The sequence below is a fragment of the Mesoplodon bidens genome (genome assembly GCF_964165515.1).
Source record: "Mesoplodon bidens genome assembly, chromosome: 13".
NCBI lineage: Eukaryota > Metazoa > Chordata > Mammalia > Artiodactyla > Ziphiidae > Mesoplodon > Mesoplodon bidens.
In genome coordinates, this window is record NC_138169.1 from 68,360,940 (window position 1) to 68,381,012 (window position 20,073).

The 20,073-nt window shown below is 41.9% G+C and overlaps 1 protein-coding gene across 1 annotated transcript in view; it reads left to right on the forward strand.

Annotated features, from left to right (window-relative positions):
• Positions 1-1,188: 1,188 nt before the first annotated feature.
• Positions 1,189-20,073, forward strand: part of DCC (DCC netrin 1 receptor) — a gene marked incomplete at its 5' end in the record, with an annotated part of 1,182,001 nt that continues 1,163,116 nt past the window's right edge. Inside the window, one exon of the mRNA XM_081253253.1 lies at positions 1,189-1,279. Within this exon, the coding sequence (XP_081109379.1) occupies positions 1,189-1,279 (91 nt within the window). The remainder of the gene's footprint in view (positions 1,280-20,073) is intronic.

The window sequence follows — 20,073 nt, forward strand, 5'->3', positions numbered from 1 at the left end:
AAATGCTTCCAAATTGGTTGAATAAAGCACTGAATACTGTCTAGAGAAGAGAGAACACAGGTGAAATAAGACATCCTACAAAAAGAGGACCCTGGCTGTTATATCAGGAAATAGCTGTCTGGTATTTGTCCCTTGTGTTTCTGGACCTCAGTTTCCCACCTGTCCTAGAAGGAGTTGGATTAAGTGATTCTCTTCAGATGAAAAATTCAGTAATGCTGAAGGCAGAGAAGGAAGGAAACACCCTGCCCATCTGACCCAGCCTAAATACCCGCCTCAATTTTACAGTCAAAAATAAATTCCCTAAGATTGAGGGTGAAAAGAAATAACAGCAAACCCCCCAGACACTTAGAGTATTTGCCAGATCCATTGACAAAAGTGACTTCCCACGCTTTGCCCACAGAGGGCATCCCTGCTCATTGATATGTAGACCAGGCGAATGCAGCTGCTTGGAAGCCTCCCCCGACCGCTCTTTTTTTTCTTCGCCCGCATCTCTCTGCCCCCACCCCCTTTCCCGTGGAATCTTTGCCTGATCCTGTTCGTTTCCCTCCGGTCTCCACATTTTCCCTTCCAGCCCTCCACTTCTTCGGATCAATGGATAGTACGGCTGCAACTCCCAGCTCACGCACCACTGGCGGACACCCCAGTAACAAGTGAGAGCGCTCCACCCCGCAGCGCCCTCCCTCTCCTCCCCAGGTCCCCCTCGGCTCTTGGAGGAAAACCAAACAGCATCCCCAGGTTTTGCGCACGGATTTTTCTCTTCAACTTTACCCAGCGTCAATCTTTGGATGCACAGCCCAGCCACAGGATTGCTTTCTGTCTCGTCTTGGTCCCTCCTGGGTAGTCTGTTTATTGCTGTTTCGCAAGCCCCGTGGAGAGCTGGTTGCCCTCCTCTTGTTCCCTCTGTTTCCTTGAGTTAGTTTTCCGAGGTTTTACCGGGGCTCGAGATCTCTTGGACTGAATGGAACTTTTTGCTGCCTCTTTTTGCTGCTGATTCTGTCAGTGGACGAGGAAAAAGGCTTCGGAGGCAGAAGAGGCGCAGGGGAGGTGGAGAAAGGTGGAGGAAGAGGACGAGGAGGAAGCCGAAGGGGCTCGGTGCGTGTGTGTGCATGTGTGCATGCGTGTGTGAGTGCATGTGTGTGAGTGTTGCGGCTGCCCAGGACCCCCGGCCCCGAAGGTGTTGGCTGAAATATGGAGAATAGTCTTGGATGTGTTTGGGTACCCAAGCTGGCTTTTGTACTCTTCGGAGCTACCCTGCTCAGCGCACATCTCCAAGTCACCGGTAAGAGGTTCCTTCCTTTCTTCTCTTCGCACCCGCGCCCCCCCCCCACCACACACCCCTTTCCTTCTCCTCATTTCCTTTGGCGAGTAGAATTGGGGTAGAGGGAGAGAGGGCAAGATGTTCAGAGCTCCCTGTGTCCCCCATTTCCTCACCGATGATAAAAGAAGGGAAGACTTTTTTTTCCCTTGCGGTGGAGGATGTTGGCAGCTGGGGAAAGGGGCGCCCCTTGGCTTTTTAACAAATCTGGTGCTTCTCACATCTTTGCTTTTGCAAATACTTGCATTGGTTTGGAGAGCTGGCGGGCTGGGGCAGGGAGGAAGCAGGTGATGGGGACGTCTTGAAAGGAACTGGGTTGGATCCTTAAAGCCTCGCAAAGCTACGGAGGAGGGGAATTGGGGCAACAGGGCCAAGTGGAGGAGGTCCTCCAGGGGGGCTTTGAGGGAGTCTGTGCGGAATGTAGATGGTGGGGCTGAGTCGTTTGTATGTGACGCATCTCTGGTTTGGATGTTTAGACTTGCTGATTGAGAATTGGAGAAAGGGACGCTAATGTGTTTTGGTACTTTGGAGGGGGGGATGGTGGTGCCGAAGGAGGCTACAGAGTTGCCAGGAGGAAGGAGGCGTGTTTTATTTTATTTTATTTTTTAACAGTGAATGGAGCTCTCAAGCTAAGTCTCCAGATATCTCCAGGACACTTCCAAACTCCAAATGATTGCTATTCTGGGGAACCAGCCCCCTGGCCCTGGTACTTGGCAAGCGCAGTTCCTAATTAAAAATGGCAAAACTGTTTGGGTACTGGATTGGGTTAGAGCAGGAAAAAGGGGGATCAGAGGGATGCTCAGGGCTGCGGCAGTCTGCGACTATGGAGCTGGAGCTTTCGACGGCCAAAAGAATAATAATAATTTAAAAAAGAACAAAATGATTCATGATAACAGTCTACTGGTTTTGCTGGCCTCACCACAAGTGTAGATGGACACTAGGGTATAGGGAGTGGGCCCGGCAACCAACTAAGCATTCAGATCCCTTTGGAAATGACCTTTCCCCAAATCCCAGAGAAAAGGAGCCCCTGGCAGGGGCCAGGCTTTGGGTGGGAGCACCCCAACATGTGGCTTGGAAATGAACAGGGAACAGAATGTAAACCGTGTCCAAGCCCACAGCCTCTCGGGAGCCTGAAGCTCCGGGCTTTCTTGTTGCTGCTAAGTGCTGCGCGGTCCAGGGTTGCGAGCGCCAGCGGAGAATGTGGCTCTCCTGTGGTTAGGGATTCAGACACTCGAGCGCGAGGCTCCCCAAATTTTGACGTGGCCGGACAGGAGCAGGGATCTGCGCATCCACAGCGACCCGACCCTTCGCCTTCCTTTGGCCTGACAGAGCGAGCGAGCACAAGCCAGCGAGATGTGTGTGTGTGTGTGTGTGTGTGTGTGTGTGTGTGTGTGTGTGTTCCGGCGCGGTGCACGCGTATCAGCATTCGCTCCCCCAGCAGCTCGAGCTTCCTCCCTCCCTCTCAGGCTGGTCTTCTCCTCCAGGCTCCGGGCTCCCGGAGCTTTGTCCTCAGCAATTACTCCCAGAAGGTGGGCGGGGGACTATCCCTGCAGTAAAGCAGTCACGAAAGGTGTCTTTAAAATTTCCTCCTGCTACCCTCAGACACTAGATGCTGCAGCCAGGAGCACCCTCCTTCTGCACAGATTGACTTGTGCTCTCGGGCAGTTTGGTAGAAGGCCAAGGAGGAGAGAGGGGAAGTTCAGAGGGGCATCCTCACTGGGTAGAAAGTCTATGGAGCCAGGCCTGAAATGCGTGGGCTGAAAATATTGCATTAGACAAGGAAGGTGTGCAGAAATGGACAATGACGTTTTGTCAGTTACACTAAAATAGTTTAAAGCCCTTTCCCAACTGTCTTTGGCAAAGGGTGGGGATACATGAGTAGAGATGGATTTATATATGTTTTACTAATATCTAAATTAATTAAATATTCCCCCTTCCCACTTATTTAAGTTTCTTGTCTAGAAAGTTAGGACCATATATTACTTTATTTTAATTAACTCCTCAACGGACAAGTCTATGATTGCAAAGGCAGACAAAAAGATACATATACAAGGGACATGCCTGTGGATATGCTTGTGGGTCTCAATCTTTAAGCTCCTCTATACTTCTAAATCCATTCGTGTTACTTGCAGGTGTGATGTAGTTTGCGCCAGTCCCAGGAAAGTGGATGGTGCAGTTTTGAGATATTGCTAATTCAGATCACTCTGATCTTTGCTCCTTAATCTGTTTCTCCTTTCTCGAGTAGCAATTTCCCCTCTTCAGGGACATGGCAGGGAATTGATGATGAGCAAAGCACAGTTCACTCTATGAAAGGACCAGTAGGAGGTGCCCTTAATAAGGCCAAGTGTCTAGTTTACCGGCAGTGAAATTCCCATTCAGCAGGATGTTTTTAAAGACTTTGTTGATTGGTGACAAAGGATTATGGAGACAAGTACAATAGGACTGGCTCTTTTCCCACTTCCTAGATAAAGTCTGAAACTGCTGTAGATTTTTGTGAAATCATTAGGACATAACAAAGGGCATGCCTGGACAGTGTTGGCATTGGATGGGGAAGTGATGTTGGAGGAGGAGGCTAGTGGCTTTTTAGTTGGCTTTTTGTAAGATGCTGTCTTCTTATATATTTGACTTGAGGCCCAAGCAAAGGCACTAAGTAAGAGTCCTGGCATCTCAGAAGAGATGAAAATTTTCGATGGTAATGAATGCAATCGCAAGTGTACATGTTCATTTTAATTAATTCTTCATATATATGTTTGGGTTACATTCGATTAAAAACATCAGTGCGCGTTTATGTCGTCGGGACATGGTGAGATGAGGCTTGCTACGTCCCCTATCCACATCTTTCTCATCTCCCGCAACCAAAGCAGATTCGATGCCCCAGATCTGGCTTTGCTGTTGAGTGGAGCATGGCAGCACCTGAGGGCGCCTGGGCATCCCAGCTGTCCACTCCTCTGTGAGTGCTGTGGTATAAATCACCAGGGACCTGTCACAGCATCCATTTCCCACACAGCAGCCTTGCCCTCTGAGTTATGAAGCATGTGAAACAGCCACCACATGTGTTACATGTGCATATATTAGGCTTAGTGCATTTGCTTTAATGTTCTTAAGAGCTGGGCTGGCTTGAGCTGCTGATAGGCATTTTTTTTTTTTTTTTTCTGGGGAGAGATTTATAACTTACCAGTGTGTATGACTTACATTTATTCTTGAGCAAGTTAACCTTTCAGCAAACTTCCTTATTGTTTTTATTGAAGAGGAAGAGTTTAATCCTATCTAAATTCTTCAATGAGCCCTGCTGGAAGTTTCTCCCAGAGTACAGGATGTTTACAGGCTGTAGTACGATTTTCTTAGCCAATGGGGAGCTTGATGAGATTTGAGGAGGTGATTTTTAGGTGGAAGGGGATATTTTTACTTGTTTCTGGGGAGGGGAAGGATGACACTGCATCTTCCAAGGGAATTCTAGCACTCTAGTTATCCTCAAAAGCATCTTTTATGAGAGGAAAGTTTTCTTCCTCTCTGGCTTACATTTCTTCTTTCGTTCAATAGTTTGAAATTCTTCAAATGCATATGATTTGCTCCTAGAATGTTTCCTGCTGTATGTAGTGGGGTCATCTAGTACTATCTTTCTCCTTTGGAAACAAGCTCTATTTTCCATCTTAACTTCTCAACGAAAACACTTTTTATCTTTAGGTGATGCTGCATGTATGTAGGTAGTGCTGAATTTCTGAACAGAATATTTCTTTCCATGGAAGACTGGGCCCCGAGATTACAATTTAAAGCAAATATTCTTACATTTTCTTTGGAAAATTTGCCATCTGAAACTTTGCTTGTGAAATTTCTTTTTCCTCATACTTCTGCCAAACAAAGTAATTCTATGAGGAAAGGATGCAGTTGTTTCTGGCATTTGCTTATATTAAAAGCCAATCATATACAAGGAAGAGAGCATTTTCACCTTCCGTGCCACCTCCCCAAATGTATGACTTCAGGGGGGAATTGAGCCAGTGCTAAATACATAAAGATGCTTCTGGAAACCAGTGTGCTATTTCACTGGTGAGTGAGCTCTTCTGACCTGGCTGTGGATCTTCCCACTTTCCAAAGATATGGCCTGTATTACGCTCAGAAACTTGCACTGACTTAGGAACACATTGATGAATTTTGGTATTTGTTACACAGCTACTAGCTCAAACGATCAATTTTTGATGGAGTAACCTACCTCAGATGATAATCTCTTACATGAACTGTATACGCAAATTTCGGGAAACCTTTGTTTTGCCTGAGTAAAAGGAATAATGACATAAGCCTGCCAAGGATTACTTGATTAATTAACTGAAGATAAAAAGTCACTTGGTTCTGGAAACATACCATAATCCCTGAAGTGGAGTGATAAATACTATGCACATTTACAATTCATAAAACATAAACGTGGAATCTTCTTCTTTTTTCTCTGTTTCTTTATTATGATACTCAAGAGGAGGATTGAAGAGTTTTGTGAATTGTCACAACAGTTATACCCTAATGAATTGTAGCCTGGGATCTCACTAAGTCTTGATTGAAACACACTGAATTCAATATCAGCATGATGCCCGATGAACTGTTCTGCAGCCTGCTTGCTTCTCTCCAGCCTATCTCTACAGAATTATAGCTCTAATCTCTAAACTGTATAGCATCAACACTGCCACCCTTCATACAACCCAGGAAAACCTTTCTCACTGTGAATCTAAGGTCCTGATCCACAGGCACTGCATTTAACATGCTGTACTACACTTTGCAAGGTCATGGGGATTTGCCTTAAAAACAAATTTTTAAATTTTCATGAGTGTTTCTTTTTTGGGAAGTTAAACTACCTGTATATTCTAAAGACAGCTAAGTGGTACTCTTACTATAGGAGACTAACTAGTGGCCTCTCAGCCAGTATCATTGAAATTTCAGAGCTCATAGAGCATTAATGGGAGGTAGAAATGACCACCAGTGGAGGGTAGATTATGCCAACCTCAACATGCTGCTTTTTTTTCCAGTAGTGTGTTACCTGCTTGGAATAAAAGAACTTTAATTTTCTTCAAAGTTACTACTTTTCAGAGATCAAAGTACTTCTTAATGGGTATTATAAAATCAGTAGCATGGCACTGACCCCAAAGCATTTACGATATTTTCCTTCAAAACAAGACCTCAAGTAAAGCAAAAGTTAAACTTGTCAATAAAAAAAAAAGAAAAAAAGGATGAACTGTCCAGATTATTTTCCCTGTAGGCCAATTGAAACATGCAACATAAAATGACATGTTACACATGCCAAGTGGGTAACAGCAAAAAATAAAATGCAGAATATTACACACCTTTATAATTGCAGCACGAAGGTAAATTACAGTGCCTTTTAGTATTCCACACTTTGCTTCCTCCTTCAGTAGATGGTTGATTCCTTCTATTTCTCTGCTTTAGTGCTGGGCTAACACACAGAAATCTAGGTTGGCTCATTGATGATCAAAATTACTATAGTGTTTTAAAGTTCTTTGACACATTTTAGCCTGAGGTTAAAAAACCAGACCTCTTTAACTCAACTGTTAAGTAATTTTTTTTTTTGGTGGTTTAGAAATGCCTGACCTTATCAATGGTATAGTTTAGAAATACATAATAATGTGTATGATTGAATATATTTCTTCTTTTTCATTATTGATGGTGATTTGCCAATGGTTATACTAGTACGTGTTGCATTTTTATAAATAGTTTGAAACGACCATATTATTCACAGCTTTCATTTCTTGGGGGAATAGTTCAACGAGAAAACATATAAATCATTCCATATTTATTGATCATATTTTTAAAGTTTATTGTTATGACATGACCTGGGTGAGGAAATTTCTCTTCTTTCCTAAATTCCGTGAGCCCAGTGCCTATAACCTACTTCTTATTTTTGTGAGGTACTTTAGCTTAATTTCACACATCCAAATTCTCTGACTTCTTGCTTGTTCAGCCATTTCACGTTTCAATAGAGGAAGGCCCTTTATACCACTTGTGGTTATTCTAAGTGATTTAACGGGTACGCATTGCAATTTGGAGATTTTGCTCTTGTCTTTTGCTCATCCGTTAAAGACTAGTTCTTTGCAGAAGGCTACTTTTGGGCACACCTAGGACAAAAATGTTCCACTGAATTAACTGAATCTTTATGATACAATCTAATGAAAATACCAACTCGTTAGTATATCTTGACCTGATAAGAGAGCTTATCAATACCAACATTACTCTGGTATATTAAATGTTCTTAAATTGGCTTTAACATTTTTATAAGAGAATAAACAAATTAAATGGTTAATATAAATGTTATTTACTCTAGTTAGTTTTCTTAGTACTGAAGTTTCTTGTTAAACACCAATATTTCCTGATTTTACTAATTTTTTAAGCCTTTAAAAATGTTTATCCACTCCCTTAGCTGCATTTTAAGTATGCAGAACATAACTTAACCTGTCCTTAAGAAGCCCCCGGCATTACTGTGGCTCACTTATTATATTATCTGATCTTATAGGGATGATTTCTGAAGATATTGCCTCATGGAGGACTGTTTATTTCCCATTAAATGGACACAGACTATTGCTTTGTTTTCCTAAGACTTTTATTACTGATTTGTAGAATGCGATTTATCTACTTGTTTGTATCCAGCTGGAAGTTTCCCCTGTCATAAGACTTCTTCAAAGAAGTTTTTCTCTTTTCTACTTCTGATTTGCTGAGAAATAGGTGACTGTGTTTTGTTGAGATGTGTCTAAAGTAAAAGAGGAGATTCTAAATCAAGTCCTGAGTCCCTCACTAGCTAATTGGTTTTCACTAATGGGTTCGTAGCATTTCTGAAATCTGCTATTACTTTGGATGCCATTTTCTTTATGTTTTTCCTTGTTAAATGAGGGTGTGGACTAGACAACTTCTAGTTATATTACTGTTTTCAACATTATATGATTTATTTAAGTTATGAGCATACTATATATATAGTGTTGGGTATAATTAATAATAATAACATTGATCCCAATAATAATTTTAATGAAACAAATAGCCCATGTACCCACCCGCAGTTTTCTTAATTTTGTATTAACTAGTCCCTTGCCTTTTTATAGTTTTGCTACATATGTTTGAATCCTTAATATATGATTTTGCTTTGCCTGTACTTGACCATATGAAATAAATATAATGTGTGTATTCTTCTCTGGTATGTAATTTTGCTAAACGTTAAATATTTGAGATTCATCTGTGAGAATGCATATGGCTGCACTTCAGTCACTTTCTCTGCTGTATAATATTCTGTGATATTAATTAACCACACTTAAGCCATCTACCATTGCTGAACTTCTGGGAAGTCAGTGTTTCGCTCTTGCCAATAATATTGCTATGAACATTCTTATCCATGTTCTGTGGAACAGATTTGCCACCATGTCTAGAGTGCATGTCTAGGGATGGAGTTGCTGAGTCATAGAAAGGGCATCTTTACTTTTAGGGGACAATGACAAGTTGCATTGAACTTTGCATTGAAAGTCCCACCCGGAGCATAGGACAATCTTCTTTGGTCCATGTCTCCACCAGTATTTGGTATTGTCATATGTTTAATTTGCCCTCATCTGCTGGATATGGACTAGCATCTCACTGTGGTTTTAATTTGCATTTCCCTGATTGCTAATGAGGTTGAACATTTTTTCTCATAAATTTATTGGCCATTTGTGATTTCAGCCAGGTAGTTCTATGATTATGTTTTTCCAGCTGAGCAGCCATTTGCTTTGTGCCATCAATACTTTTACTGTTAGGAGTTATTCTGTTTTTCCTACTAAGCAACATTTGCTTTTAAGTTTAGATGCGGTTGGTCATCTAACTTTTAGGAAGTTGTTGCCTGATACTGTATCCTGCTTACTTTAGCCCAGACTTTTCCTAAACAGCTTTCCAGAATGAACACTTATTTTAGACTGGAAGAGAGATCCTTAGTCACTGTAGGATTGTTGATTACCTAGAGTAACTCTTGCCATGTCAGTATCCTGCTTTATCCTATTTATTATGTCTATGCAGCATGTCACTTACAGGGAAGCTGGATCCTGAGGTGCCAGGCTTAATTTGAGGAACCTTATAAATCCCCCGAATATGACAGAACTCAAAGATGACTAAATCACAGAATTATAATGCTGGATACCAAGTATGAGTTAAAATCCTCATCTGGCATTTGAACTTGGGTATGTTTCCAATATGGTAAAGTACATAGGCCCAGGATCATTGTTACATATATGGCTGCAGGTTTCAAAGAAAACCCATGCTTGCACAAGGGCATACGCACATGTCCCCGTTTTGGCGGTGGAGGGGGGTCCCTAATTGTTTCACCCCTTCCCATGGGATAGACTAATGAAGGGCCCTGGATGGAATAAAGCCTTGAATGTGCCAGCAGTGGCTTCTCTGGGGTGTTGCCTCTGTGCCGACTCATTAGAGATGTGAGCCAAGGCTGAGACATTGAAGCAAACCCCTCGCGCCCGGAGTCCTCAATCCATTGTTTCCACATCTTTGCTCAGCCTCTCGGGATCCCAGAAGAATATAAATGAGAGAGAAAATCTGCAAAGCTTTCCTTTTCATGTCTAATGTCTGGGCAGAGCTGTTCCCTGCAGGACCGTTTCTAGTTATTTTCCCTTCTGGTTTGAGATGTCTCCAGGGATGGTTTGTTCACTGTTTCCCTTGAAACTTTGCAGCAGCCTATCAGTTCTTGCTGTTAAAATTTCCTCTTAAAATTCAACTTAGATAGAGTCCTGTTCTAAATATTCCTCCTGTCACTCCTAGCACCCAGCTCCTGGTTCCTGTTTGCCCTCCTCAGTGGCATTCTGTGTCTTCTGTGCTGAAGCCTGTTAGATAATTTTAGCCATAAATGATTCTTGCCTCCCCCCTGGGTCCTCACTTAACCAGACTGTAAATATTTAGTTCATTTAATCTTTCTTCATACCTCTCCAGAAGCTTAATCATGTTTATTTTTCTTACCTGAACTCCCTCTAGTTTGTTTATATCTTTCTGGTAATCAAGTGCCCCAAATTTAATGTGCTCTTCTAAGTAAGCTCTCCCAAGTCATATATTAGGGAATACAGGCTTAGCATAGCGTTGACCTTATTGTACAGTCATTCATGGACACACATGTTGTCTCTCAAATTTTAAGTCCTCTTTTTTCACGTAGGACTATCAATGCCTGACAAAATCATTGAGGTATTATAAGGATCACATAAGATGAAGACTTTTATTCAAGATAATAGTTACTAAACATTTACTGTGGGTTACAAAGAATTAAATGAAAGGCTTCAATGTCTCTCTGCCCTCCAAGAGTTTATCGCTAAGAGAAGGTGACAGGCATAGACATAGCTAAATGGGTTACAAGGCAGAACAAAGTACTCATTAAGAGAAGAAGCACAAGCTAAGTGGGGTAGACTCTGAAAAATATCAACTACCATGTTTAGGCATTATATCATTCATATATTAATGCTAGCCAGATGGGGTGACAAAGCCAATTCTTTCATCCTTGTATCCATAGATTGATGGACCAAAAACAAAACAAAAAGAAAGGAGTGTAAAAAGTTGTCAGTCACGTTTAAACCAAGCTCACATTGGGCAAGAGTGAGGATATGGAGTTTTATGTGGCAGATCTGGCGGCCTGTTGCTATACATGCATCCCCAGACCTCCATGACCCTTTCTTTCCTTATTTATTGAGTGTGTGCCAGGTATTGTGCTAAGGTGGTGATAGAACTTTGAATGCAGTGGATGGAAATGCTAATCAAATAAGTATGTTAATAAGTCCATTATTTCGAATGAGATAAGCCTTTGAAAGAAAGAGAGTATTATAGGAGAGCTGCTCAGATCCAGCTCAAAGAAGGCTCCCCTGAGAAAGTTGTGGTTGGCACCTAAAGAATAAGTAAACTTGGTTAAAGAGGGGATGTTTAGGGAGAGGCAGGGGAGAAAATGCTAGTGAGAAGGGTGAGTGCAAAGGCTGTGTAGTGGGTGGAGGCATAGTGAATTCAAAGAAGATGAGTGTAACCAGATCCAGCAGAACTAAGCATGATGACGGCTTGGCTGAGGCTGGAGAATACCCTTGGATCCTCTCTTGAAGATAGTAGCTACTCATGCTAATAAATATTGGTTGAATGAATTGAAATGAATTCCCAACAAAGACCTTTTTCTAGTTTCAGCACAATCATTTAAAATTTTAAGCAAATTGCGTAGGTAATCCTTGCCCTCATTTTCTTATTAACTATTAGGTGTGAATTTGTGAACCTCCCTATCTCACATGTTTAGAAATACCTATGGGGTTGTGTGGACACAATGTAACATGGGGGAAAAAAATCTTTGCAAAGTGTAAAGAGCTAGATGAATGCAAGTGATGTACTAGAGACCCAATGTAAATGCTCTCATGTACATGCTCTAGTACATTAATGAGCATGTGTAACAGGCTACTTCCACTTTGAAAGCTATCACTGAACAAAGAGAAACAGGACTTTACGTTTTCTGTTCAAGTAAGATTGGCACGGAGACACTTCTTTTTCCCGTGGCCTCCTTTGAAATGTGCGCCTGATAACTCTAGGTGATTTTTTTAAAAAAAGGAAACTGAACCTAAGATTTAAAAATTTTTGCAGCTTATTTTTTCAAGATGCTCCTGTTGTTGTATACATTTTCCTTCTATTACTGTTCCTTAAAAAAAATGGATGAGTGTTCTCCTAGCTTTAAGTTACAGCTCATTTAGAAGCCATTGAGCTTGCATCCCCTTTCCTCCACTGCTGCCAAGTTGCAAAGGAGTTGGCTGCATGGTCCTGTGGTTTTGGGTTATGATGAGAGACATGACACAACCTGGGGGGAAAGCCTGTCAGCTAGTGGACTTGACCTCAACTTCCCCATCTGTAAAATGGAGACAAAATTGACTTCTCTTTCCCATCTCTAAACTGGAGATAAACTCACTCCCAACAGTTAGATAAACGATACCCATTCCAATGTCTGACCCTTAAATGTTCTCTAAAGGCTAGCTGTGTTTAGTATTATCCTACTATGGGCTAGATTTATACTGGAATAGTCTACATATAGCATATTTCACAGGCATGGGCAGGCCACTCTAGAACCCTCCTCAATTTCATTGTTGTAGTGGTTTTAATGACTTAGAAATAAAATAAGATGTCAGACTCTAACAGCAATTTTGAAATCAAGCCCATGCTTCGTTTAGTGGGTCATGGTTTAGTGGTCCATGGTCCATGCCTTTGCTAGATTCAGAGGCTAACAGATTCAGCTAAGTTAGACCTGACACAGTACAATATTGATCAAACTTGGCACCGTATGACGTACCTCCTGTGGATCCCTCATCCAAATTTACCTCCTCCTTTAACTTCTGTTTGGTTAACCACATCCATTTCCTGCAGACCCATTGAGTCCAACATCTACTTAGCATGAACACCTGGAGGCTAGTGCTTGCTTGGTTAATGTGCAGTGCCAGGTATAATTTGCCCCGAGAATCTTCTCTCTGAAGAAGACACTCTCACCTTGGCTAGGTATTAATGCCCAGCTCTATCCTGTACAAGAGAATTAGAATCTCTGAGATGAGGCCCAGCACACATAGTTATTAAACCTTCATAGATTGTCCCAAAGTGTAGCCAAGTTTGAGAATCAGTGTCCTAGGACCTTGCTATTCAAAGTGTGGTCCATAGACCAGCAGCATTTGCATCTCCCAGGATCTTTTTAGGAAAACAGAAAGTGAGTCCAGACCTCGACTTACTGAATGAGAATCCCAGGTGACTGAGAAACACTGCCCTAGGAGACTGAAAACCCACTGATGGAAGTGACCCTGGGCTCGATTTCTTTGTAAAAATCTACTCAATGGGAAAAGGCTCCATCCATACTGCTTTAATCTTAGTTTGAAGCTTCTTTGGAGGACTTTAGCTTCAGGAACTGGTCTTGGAATGGCGAACTACACCAACATCCTTCTGGTGTGTAATTTAGCAGCTAATGTATTTCTTGGAGACCATGACATGTTTCATTTTCCTTGAGATTAAAGGCCCTTGAAAATGCTCTGAAAATGCTCTCTGGGTATTCCACCTGCCTTTTCCCTTCTTATCAATGCTCAAGGAAGAAGGCACATTGTAAAAGGGTCTGTGGCTTTGCATCCATATTTTCTCCTCCCTCTATCCCCTTTCCTCCTTAAAAACACTCAGAGGCAGGGAAAATGGCAGGCACTCGAAAGGGACACTGGGGCCCTGAGTCCATCCTCACCCTCCCTCCTCTGCCTCTTGGGTCTGATGCTAAAAGCTCACAGGTGCTCAAAGTGAGACCCTGCCAGCGACCCCATGCTGACTCTCATCTTTTGATGGGGAAACGGTCTTCAGGGCATGAAACAGACCAAATGCACATTTGCCTGGGCCTCTGTGGCAGGGGGAGAAGGGGCATAACTGAGGTTTTTGAAGAAGAGTAAAGCTTTACAGACAGAAAGCTCAGTGCGAGGTGTTGAAGCTTTTTGCTCTGCACTGCCTGGCAGAGAGAGGTGCTTTAACTGGCGTGCTCCAAATCAGACTCTGCAAGAAGAGAACCTGGGGGTTCAGCTGCGCAGATTGGATCAATCTGAATGAAAATCACCAGTGTTCCTCTTGGTGAGAGAAGTGTTCTGCTTTGCTCATGAAATGTAGGCCCTTTTCAGGTCCTGGTAGAAAATGAGTAGGGCTTTTGTGAAAGGTTATGTAAGGCTGCTGGTTTTTTTTTTTTCCCCCCCCTCTAGAGTAAAATTCTGTTTATAGAAGGGTGAAACCGCCTCTCGGGGGAAAAATGAATTTCATAGCCTATAGCTTAGGAAAGATAATTTAATCAATCTTCAAGAACGAATTAAAGGAAGAGAAGGAGAACAAACTCGTAGGCAGAGGGAGTAAGACATACAAAGAGGAATAGGCCTGTGGGAGAGCTTGATGGCTCTGGTCCTGATGCTGTAGCATTTAGGGGGCAACCAGCTGTTCCTGTTTGCCCAGGACTGAGAGGCCTCCTAGGAAGCAGGATTTTCAGTGTTAAGAGTAGGACAGCCCCAGGTAAACTGTAGTGTTTGGTCACCCTAAATGAGGTACCTGGGGTGGGGATGGGAGTGGGGAAAATTCTGAAGGGTCTTCAGCAGTGTCGTGGTCTTTTAGCCAACATGCTGTTAGCCAGATGGAAGAATAAGTGGGGGCAGGCTGCAAGGCCTATTAAGAGGGCGTTCCATCAGAGAACATGGGTGCCCACTTGATGGTTTACAACTAACTTGTACCTTGGCTATCGTATTTGGGTCATAGAAGTCCTTACCCTCTAAACCTGTGCTAACATAAAATCTGATGTCCAAACTTGAAGGTTTTCTTTTTTTTTTTTTGCCAACTACCTGGTCCCCAAACTGTCAGAAACAGCTTATTTTCAGTATCAGGATATATTGGAGATGGTAGGATAATTTATGTATTGGAGAAGCATGTCTAATACTTTTGTTTTAATGTGCTTCATATAATGCATATTAATTATCTAACAAATACTCACTAATTGATTTCCATATAATGGTTATTCTCAAGTTTGCACAGAATCTGAAGTTACTCTTATGCACAAGCCATGTAAAGTTCAGTTAAGGATATATTACATTTCATATGAGTACTCAGCTTTTTCCAGAGAATTTTATTTTATTCTCCTCTTCCCTTCTTTGTGCTTGATTGTTTTTTCCTTTACATGGCACTCTTACTAATTTTATTGGCTCCATTCCAGAGTTCTTGGAAAAAATTCAAAATCAAGGAAATCCTGTAAACACTAAAATGCAAGTATGTGAAGTCTATAGAATTTTCTATCTCTTTAAGCCCTGTTATTACTGCATCTAGGGCATTTGTCAACTCACAGGTATGAAAATGAAACAAGACAAAATAGGTGTATAAATACTTCCAACATAATAATCCCAGGGATAGACTCAGTGTTTTCCTTAGGAGAACCATTCCTGAAGACTGGTTGAGTCAAAAAATTAAAATACTATTTTTGGTACTTCCCTGGTGGCGCAGTGGTTGATAGTCTGCCTGCTGATGCAGGGGACACGGGTTCGTGCCCCAGTCCAGGAAGATCCCACATGCCGTGGAGTGGCTGGGCCCGTGAGCCATGGCTGCTGAGCCTGCGCGTCCGGAGCCTGTGCTCCGCAACGGGAGAGGCCACAACAGTGAGAGGCCCGTGTACCACACACACAAAAAAAAGAATCTGCCTGCCAATGCAGGGGACATGGGTTCGAGCCCTGATCCAGGAAGATCCCACATGTTGCAGAGCGACTAAACCTGTGCGCCACAACTACTGAGCCTGTGCTCTATAGCCCGCGGACCACAACTACTGAGCCCATGTGCCACAACTACTGAAGCCCGTGCACCTAGAGCCCATGCTCTGCAACAAGAGAAGCCACCACAGTGAGAAGCCCACACACCACAAGGAAGAGTAGCCCCTGCTCACTGCAACTAGAGAGAGCCCACGCACAGCAATGATGACCCAACACAGCCAAAAATAAATAAATAAATTTATTTTTTAAAAAATTAAAATACTATTTTTGTAGAAGTCAATGGAAGCCAAGACAAGATGATGGGTACAAGAGGGGCACCCAGGATGAAAAGGTCAAAAGGCCAGTTCTTCGTGTGTTTCAGCACATCAGTCAAGCAGGAAAAGACTTCAGCAATTGTTTGAGATGACCGTCTCATTGTCCTGATGATGAGACAGGGTTTCAGAGAAGTTAACTGAACACCCAAACCACAAATCTAAGAATGAATGCCACGAAACATTTCTGCACACGTGGAATTAAGTCTTGGCTCTACCAAGATTTAACTTCATGACCCTCATTATGATTCCCTCCTTATCCCTAAAACTGGGAATGGGTTAATTAAACAAGGAGAATCACACTAAAGGATTATCACAGTCCTTGGCACATAGTAAGCACTAAGCTATTTTTGTTTTTATCCATTCATTCAACAGACGTTTATTGAGACCATGTTTGATTTATCATATTTGTTGGCTCTTAACGTTGGATGTATAATAAAAAGCATCTTACATACTACCACTGTTCTCATAGAATGAATAGAATGCTTGGGGAAATAAAACCTAGGCAGTTTAAACATGAAAAAAAAAAGACAAGCAGAGCTGCAAGACAACATATTATTAAGAACCAAATGATTGAGAAGAGGAAGAGAGAGAAACGCTGTCAGAAGGGCTTCATGAATAAAGAGGACAAGTCTGGTGGGCAAGGTGTTTGGGATGTTCCTGTGTGGACACTTCCTTACGTGTCCAGGCTCTGGAAGACAAGAGAAAAGATGGTGAACGCTTCACTTCCAAGAGTCAGCCACCCACTGGCCATGGCCACCAGTTCCCATCACCAGCAATGGCTTCACTAGCCTCTTCCACAGCAGATCTGCGACAGCCAAGGAGAAAAGGGAGAGAGACATGACAAGGTCGTCTGGCGAAGTAGCTTTGGCAGCATAAATAATGTAATTTTAGAATGAAAAGGTTTTATCTGCAAGCCGTTTCCTAATAATTTTAGGGAGTTCTCAGAGGGACAGTGCTCAGGAGGAGACAGATCCCATAATGCACCACATTTTGAACTGAGATGTAGTAGCTGCAAAAGCCAATTTAGGCCCCAGCACTGCTGGAATAAGTCTGTGCTGGAAATGATTGTTTCCATCCTTTTCCTTTTCGGAGAGCTTCAAAAATGTATAGAAAACTTCGGTTCAAGATGCCCAAATCCTTTATTACTAATGCATGAAGGGTTTTAGCTAGCCCATAAAAGATTTTCTATACTTTTTACAGCCAAAGGGCAGGTAGCCCAGCACAGAATTTTCAGCTTAAATAGCTCTTCCTTTGTTCTTTCACCTGAAATAGTCATGTAAGATTATGATAATTAATAATGGATGAATGATGATGATGTTGTTGCCTTATGTTTGTCTGATATTTTATATTTTCTAATGGCTTTCACATCCATTATCTAAATTCCTCTCCCAGTACATCTAAAAAGTGGGCAGAAGAGCTAATTCTCCTTACATGTTTTGTGAGTGAGGTTATGAAGACTGGTGGTCCATTACTTGTTTAAGATCACGTAGAACTTACTGGTTCTGTAAGAAAAACCCAAGTCTTCTGATTTTTAATCCATTTACTCACTAGTTATATCTGACACCTTCCAAAAGCAAGGGCAACAACCCAACAAAATGAAGGGTATCTGTCTTTTTGGTTTTCCAAAAGTACATGTACTTAAAAAAATGACATCTAGCATGCAAATCTTAATTTCTTTCTTTTTTTTTTTTTGTGGCACGCGAGCCTCTCACTGTTGCGGCCTCTCCCGTTGCGGAGCACAGGCTCCGGACGTGCAGGCTCAGTGGCCATGGCTCATGGGCCCAGCCGCTCCACGGCATGTGGGATCTTCCCGGACCAGGGCACGAACCCGTGTCCCCTGCATCAGCAGGTGGACTCTCAACCACTGCGCCACCAGGGAAGCCCCAAATCTTAATTTCTAATAGCATTCTCCAGTAAAAGGAGCAAGGGTTCCTTGGAGAAATGGCTGGTTCTAAGACTTAGGCTGGAAATATGTAAGTGCCAGAGAGTACGGAAGTTCTTTAAAAAAAAAAAAGAAAAAGAAAAATGCACAATGATAGAGTGTGTCAAAGGGACACAGGAGCTAACTGAAAGCTCTCAATGGCCAAAGCTGGAACAATTTGAGCAACACAATAAATCAAGTAATTTTGAATTATAACTCAATCTACAAAATAAATATCATGTGTCGATACTACTACAAATAAATTCCTTAATACATAAATAAATACATGGAAGGGAGGAGACACATCTCTCACGCAGAAGATTTCCAAATACTTTATGTAGATAACCTACCCTCAAGGAGGTGGAGTATAACCCCTACTCTTTTCGGTGTGGACTGTACACAGTGACTTCCTTCCAAAAAGTACAGGATGCAAGGGGAAGGGGGAGAGTAACTTTACGGGGGTGGGGGTGGGGGTGGGGCGGGAAACTTGACAGATGATCAAGGTCATCACTGACAATGACAAACCATGATAAGAGCATATACCCCTGGGAGGATGTGATGACAGTGGCACTTCATCTCTGTGAACTTCCTTTCCCAAACCCATAACCCCAGTATAATCATGATTAGACAAACCCCAATTGAGGAACATTCTACAACATACCTGACCAATACTCCTCAAACTATCAAGGTCATTAAAAATAAGGACAGTCTGAGAAACTGTTGGGGCCAAGGCAAGCCTATGGAGACATGATGATGAAATGTAATATGCTGTCTTTTGTGGGATCTTGGGACAGAAAAAGGACTTTAAGTAAAAACTAAAGATATCTGAATAAAGTCTGGACTTTAGTTAATAATAATACATCAGTACTGATTCATTACTTTTAGTAAAGCTGCCATAATAATATGTTACTAATGATAGAGGAAATTTAATATGGGATATATAGCAACTTTCTGTACTATCTTCACATTTGTTCTGTAAATCTAAAACTATTCTAAAATTTAAAAAATGATTTTTAAAAACATCCTATTTTGTTTTGTCAGAGTGGAAAACCCAGCAGAGTACTTAATCCTAGTAAACTAATTTCTTCCTCTAAAACAAAGATGATAGTTTCGTTCTTGTGTGATTATTCTGAGAATTATAGATGATGTTTCTATAACCCTTATTATCCCAGCACGTTTCTCAAAGTATGGTTGCATCAGTGTGATATATGCATCTTTTAAAATGCAAATTGCTAGGCTCCACCTGAAACCACCTGAATTAGAATCCTGGACATACCAGGGGTCACTAAGGAATAGCATTTTTAGCTAAAGTGAGAGAGACTCACTTTCTAGGTGAGTCTTATGCACACTTAACTTTGAAAACCACTGTATTTTGCTGTACATTCTCTCTAAAAATTAACCATGGTAGCTCTGTATTTGTCAAGCCAGTCTTTGAGCTCAGGGTATGATTTTTGAGTCAGATGCCCTTGAGTATAGATTCCAGCCCTAGAACTTTCTAAATGGGATAAGATACTCCTCTACCTGTCTATGCTTTAGTTTCCTCATCTGTAAAGTAGAAGTATACCTAATTCAGACAGTGTTTATAACATTTTTTGAGAAAATATATGTGAATTATTTCGTATATTCTGTGACCCAGGCACTAAGCACTAAAAAAAAAAAGGTAACTAGCAAGACTGTACTAGTATTAGTCTGGATTAAATAAGTTAACGTGTACACAATCTAGACTACTCTTCATTGCCACGAATGCTCCCCACTCTCTAAAACCCACCTTCAGCCTCCTGCAGTGCCTTCTTTGCATATTTTTAGGAGTTCTGGGAGGGGGCTGTGTGTCATCAATGTGTATCTGGTAGTCTGGCATGCCTGCTGGACTTCTCCTGTGTCTTCCCAGAGCTTCCATCTCCTGCCAGGTGTCCTGCCTCCTCTCTTGGATTTGGTCTTTGCTGCTTTGTGTAAGGCTGTGCAAGCTCTAGAACCTCTCCAGTGCCTGAGCATTATGTCCAGGGACAGAGTGTCTCTATAGTCTCTTCCTCTCTGTTAAACTTTATCAAATTGCCTGAGTCCCTTGTTTCACAAAACCCTTTAAGACAACAATTCTTTTAACTAGGGTCTGTAACTTTTCTCTATATATGACTCAGATTCAGTTGAAGGGCTGATTTGAGGACAGATGCCCCATATCTTATCTCCCTGTAGATTTAGCCTTTCTGTCTCCAGGTCACCAATGGAACTTCTTCTTTAAGTGGTACTTAAATCTCCCCTGTG